Below are 5,000 nucleotides of genomic sequence, written 5' to 3' on the forward strand. Positions count from 1 at the left end.
AATCCTGCCTCACTTCCACCCCCGTTCCCCTCTTCCCAAATGTAAAAATATCATAGTCAATCCCATCCCGCCTTCTTATACTCGTACTCTCCAAAAAGCAAACGAAGAAACAAATATACATGTAAACATACAAATACATAAATGAAAAAATAATAATAATAAGTGGATAGATAAATAGGTAAGTGAATAGATAAATAAGCACATACATAAATGAATTAATAAGTACATGAATAGATAAATAAATAGATAAACAATTAAATGGATAAATGAATAAAGATAAAACAAAACAAAACAAACCTTGTAAAACCAAAAACAAAATAAAGCAAGCCAGAGACAAGACTCCCAGCTCCCCTTACCCTCCCTTTCTTGTGATGATCCTCATCATCATCGTCATCGCCATCATCCTGTTGCAGGTATTGCGGCCACAAGGGCGAGGAATCCGAGCCGTGTATGGTGCCCTGCCCCTCCGACTGCCACACCTCCCACTGGGGGGAGTGGTCCCGATGCAACGCCTCCTGCGGCGCCGGCGTCCAGACCCGAAAACGTGAGGTGAGTCTTTGTGGGTCTTGGGTCTTGGGTGATGGGCCTTGGGTGATAGGTAATGGGTCTTGGGTGATTGGTTTTGGGTATTGGGTCATGGGTCATGGGTCTTGGGTCTTGTGTGATGGGTCTTAGGTGATGGGTGATGGGCAATGGATAATGGGTAATGGGTCTTGGGGGTCTTGGATGTTGGGTGATATGTCTTGGATCTTGTGTGATGGGTCTTGGGTGATGAGTCTCGGGTAATGGGTGATGGGTGATGGGCAATGGATAATGGGTAATGGGTCTTGGGGGTCTTGGATGTTGGGTGATATGTCTTGGATCTTGTGTGATGGGTCTTGGGTGATGAGTCTCGGGTGATGGGTGATGGGTCTTGATGGTGGGTCTTGGGTGATGGGTCTTGGGTCTTGTATGATGGGTCTTGGGTGATGAATCTTGGGTGATGGGTGATGGGTCTTGGGTGATGGGTAATGGACCTTGGGTGATGGGGGATGGGAATTGGGTCTTAGGTGATGGGTAATTGATGATGGGTCTTGGGTGATGGGTCTTGGGTGATGGGTCTCGGGTGATGGGTGACAGGTGATGGGTGATGAATATTGATAGACACTGGTCACATTTATCTTTCATCTTATGTACCTAGGATATCTGGTGAAACGTAATCGGAAGCGTGCCGAATCCCGCACTCCTCTCTCCGATTCCCAGCAGTGACCATTTGTTACCTGTCCCCCAACAGTCCCAAAAGCATATATTAGGGGAAAGGTTACTGCTTCGGCCTCAGCTACTCAGCGCCTCCTGGCGGAGACTCTTCACCTTCACCTAAGGTCACCATGTAAATGAAGCTGTGGGGGTAAATCGGCTTCGGCTGCCTGGCCCTGGTGTGAAGGTGTTATGTCTCGCTGCATTGCTTTTGACCCAAGCAATGGGCGGGAGTCAGGGATAGCTCTTCATCCACGAGGAGCTGAGATCGAAGGGAAAAGGTTGTGGGATGGATGGGTGGGCAGGTGAGATCATGCCTTAGATGGCTAACCCCCCCATATAAAGGGGGAAAAGCTTTTTAGGTATATAGCTAGATTATGTACTAAAAAATGCAAGTAATTTTTTCATTTCCTTATTCACTAGTTATTAATTCACTTGTTTTTAATTTAATTAATTAATCTGTTTTTCAAACCAGGTTAAAAAACTCTAGAAACCTTATACATTCTACAGTCTACGTCAACTTCCAAGTATCAAATTCTTTTAAAGTGTTACATTAAATCAACACTACAGAAAAACATTTCTCTAGGACAACAGCTTGTAAATGGAGGGAAGGGGATGGCATTCTGACTCATGGTAAAAAGGGAGCTACAGGGTGAAGTAAAAGGTCGAAAGCCATTGATGTCGATCCATCCTTCCTATAGGTACCCGAAATGAGAATATGGGGCAAGAGAGAGAGAGAGGAGGGGGGGAGGGAGAGAGAGAAAGAAGGGGGATAGAGAGAGAGAGGGGTGGGGAGAGATCTAAATCGTGGAGATCATTCTTCGAGCATCCCTTCTACAGATCCTCGAGCCAAGTATGTGGGGAGGACGACCTTGCCCGGAGGTGGAACAGACACGTGCCTGCTGGGGTGCTTGCGACGCGCTCTGGATGCCAAGCGGCTGGGGAGAGTGCCGTTTGGGGTCACCCGGCGAGACGGACTGTGGCACTGGCATTCAGTCTCGCACAGTCAGGTGCGTTAAATATTCATGAAACGGAGAGCCGAGGCTCCCCGAGGCTCTCGGTCTTCATTTGCTAGACTTTTTTTTTTTTTTTTTTTTTTCCTCCTAAGCTTCCCGCTCTTCGTGTTAGGTCTGTCGCTTTGCGGTAAAGCGTTTTCTACTTCTTCTACTTCTTTTCCTTTTCTTCATTCTTTTTTTTTTCTTATTGCTTTCAATATTTTTCCTTATACTTCTTTTTCTTCTTCTTCTTTTTCATCTTTTTCATCTTATTCTTCTTCTTCTTCTACTTCTTCGTCTTCTTTTTCTTCCTCTTCTCATTCTTCTTCTTCTTCTTCTTCTTCTTCTTCTTCTTCTTCTTCTTCTTCTTCTTCTTCTTCTTCTTCTTCTTCTTCTTCTTCTTATTCTTATTCTTATTCTTCTTATTATTATTATTCTTCTTTTTCTTCCTCTTCTCCTTTTCCTCTTCTCCTTATTTTTATTGTAAAGAGTTTTAGTTTTATATAAATATCGTTGACTATGCTTTTGCTAATAGATTTGATTTACTATTGTGGAGCTGCCAGTTTTCATTCAGTGAAATTGGAGAATATATATATATATATATATATATATATATATATATATATATATATATATATATATATATATATATTAATGTATTATGACAAATATGAACTCGCTTTCTATAGAAGCTATACTGTGAATAGAGTAACTCGTCTGTAATGTCAACTAAGACCAACTGTCGTCCCTCCTTCAGGTGCATGCGGACAACGATGTCAGGCCTTCTGGAGATCGCAGAGGACTCGGCCTGCGACGCCCTTCTCCGGCCCGCCGCCAGCCAGAACTGCAGAGTCTCCTGCCCCGGGGACTGCGTGGTCGACCAGTGGTCAGATTGGTCCACCTGCCCCGAGGTAGGTGTGGGCGGAAAGCCGAATATAATATGTAGTCTGACCATGGGAGGCGGGGAGTTATGTGACGCCACAGCATTCTGTCCGGGAGTGAAGTTATAGAAATCCCTTTACATCTGTTTGATGCCATGTCAGTTCTAGGGACATGGGAGAGAGAGAGAGAGAGAGAGAGAGAGAGAGAGAGATAGAGAGAGAGAGAGAGTGAGAGAGAGAAGAAAAAAAGAGAGAGAATAGTGGACAGACTTTATACAGCCTTCGCGTGTCATTGTTATTCACGAATAACTGTAGTCATTTGTGTCTTGTATGTAAGACAGATGAATGGTAGGGTGGTGAGGTAAACACAAAGAACCATTGAAGTCTTATTCCTAACTTTTTCGTCCTTACCACGTATTCTGAAAAAGTCCTGGTAAGGGCAACACGTCAGAAATAAAACTCCAGCATTCCTCTGTGTTTACCTCACCATCCTACCACTCATTCGTGACTTGTTCCATTGTTTCTGACCCGTGTAGTGTGACAGGAACCAGGAATGACCCTTCATCCGCAAGGAACTAAGATGAGAGGGACAACAAATGGATGTGGGATGAGTGCACAGTGGGTGTATGCCTTGGCTGAACACCTCCATTGTAAGATGAATTTATATATATATATCATATATATATATATATATATATATATATATATATATATATATATATATATATATATATATATATATATATATATATATATATATATATATATTGGTTCAACTTGTCCAGAAATACCTCGAACGCACCCCAAATCATCTCAGGCGGTTTGATGGTGGGTAACAAAGTACATCAAACCTACTGAGATGATTTGGTTCTGTTATGTTGATGGGATGCGTTCGAGGTATTTCTGGACAAGTTGAACCAATTATCCCCTAACATCAAATTCAAAACAGAATGGGAGGAAGGTCAACAGATCCCTTTCCTAGACATTTTAATTAGAAGGATTGATGGAAAATTATTTTTTACAGTTTATAGGAACCCCACCCATTCAGGCAGTTATCTACACTTTTTCAACAACCATACCGACAAAGTCAAGAAGAGTGTTGACTCCGGCCTTTTTCTGAGAGCTTTTAGGATTTGTAGTCCTAGATTTTTGGACCGGGAGATTGACCTCATTAAAAAGGCAACTTTTGATGTTGACATACCCGTCCTGGTTCCTGGATCAAGCCCTCAGCAAGGCTAGAGCCAGCCACCATAAAACTTCAGTTCCCACCACACAACCCTCTTTCAAAGATGTTTTAAAAATCCCCTATTGTAACTCCATCAGTCCTTCTTTTAAATTAATTCCCAACAAGCGTCTCACAGTTGCCTATCATTACCCTAACACTGTACACAAACGAATTGTTAATGTTCATCAAAGGTTAAAGGGAACTGACGCCCCAGGAGTGTATAGCCTTCCTTGTAAAGATTGTGATTTAGTGTACCTTGGTCAGACAGGAAGGGATCTTAGTACCAGGTTAACGGAGCACAAAAGATCCATTAGGTATGCCCAGGAAAATTCCGCTGTGCTCCAATATGTCAGCACCAAAAATCACAGTCTTGACTGGGGCAAGCCCAAGATTTTGTTAAAGTCCAACTGCAGCTTTAGAAGAAAAATTGTTGAATCCGCCTTAATCGAGGAATGTCCGAACTTGAACATCTCCAAAGGTCAATGGTCCCCGGACATAACCTCATGGCTAGCTGTGAGCCGTTTGGTTAAGAATTTTCATCTCCCTGACCCTGCTCCCTCACCATCTTGACCCCGCTTCCCTTCTGACCTCACACCTCTACCCACACACACCCTCCCCTCTGACTCCGCCCTGCGCAACGGTTTGCCTTTTTTTTTTTAAGCT

At 43.1% G+C, this 5,000-nt stretch overlaps 1 protein-coding gene across 1 annotated transcript in view; it reads left to right on the forward strand.

The window, feature by feature from the left end:
- The window catches only part of LOC143036168 (thrombospondin type-1 domain-containing protein 7B-like), a 546,632-nt gene that overhangs the window by 514,008 nt on the left and 27,624 nt on the right, over nt 1-5,000 (forward strand). Inside the window, exons 16-18 of the mRNA XM_076203416.1 lie at nt 414-549; nt 2,077-2,246; nt 2,989-3,142. Of these exons, the coding sequence (XP_076059531.1) occupies nt 414-549; nt 2,077-2,246; nt 2,989-3,142 (460 nt within the window). The remainder of the gene's footprint in view (nt 1-413; nt 550-2,076; nt 2,247-2,988; nt 3,143-5,000) is intronic.

This window comes from Oratosquilla oratoria, chromosome 20 (assembly GCF_046742065.1).
Source record: "Oratosquilla oratoria isolate Oo_2021 chromosome 20, ASM4674206v1, whole genome shotgun sequence".
NCBI lineage: Eukaryota > Metazoa > Arthropoda > Malacostraca > Stomatopoda > Squillidae > Oratosquilla > Oratosquilla oratoria.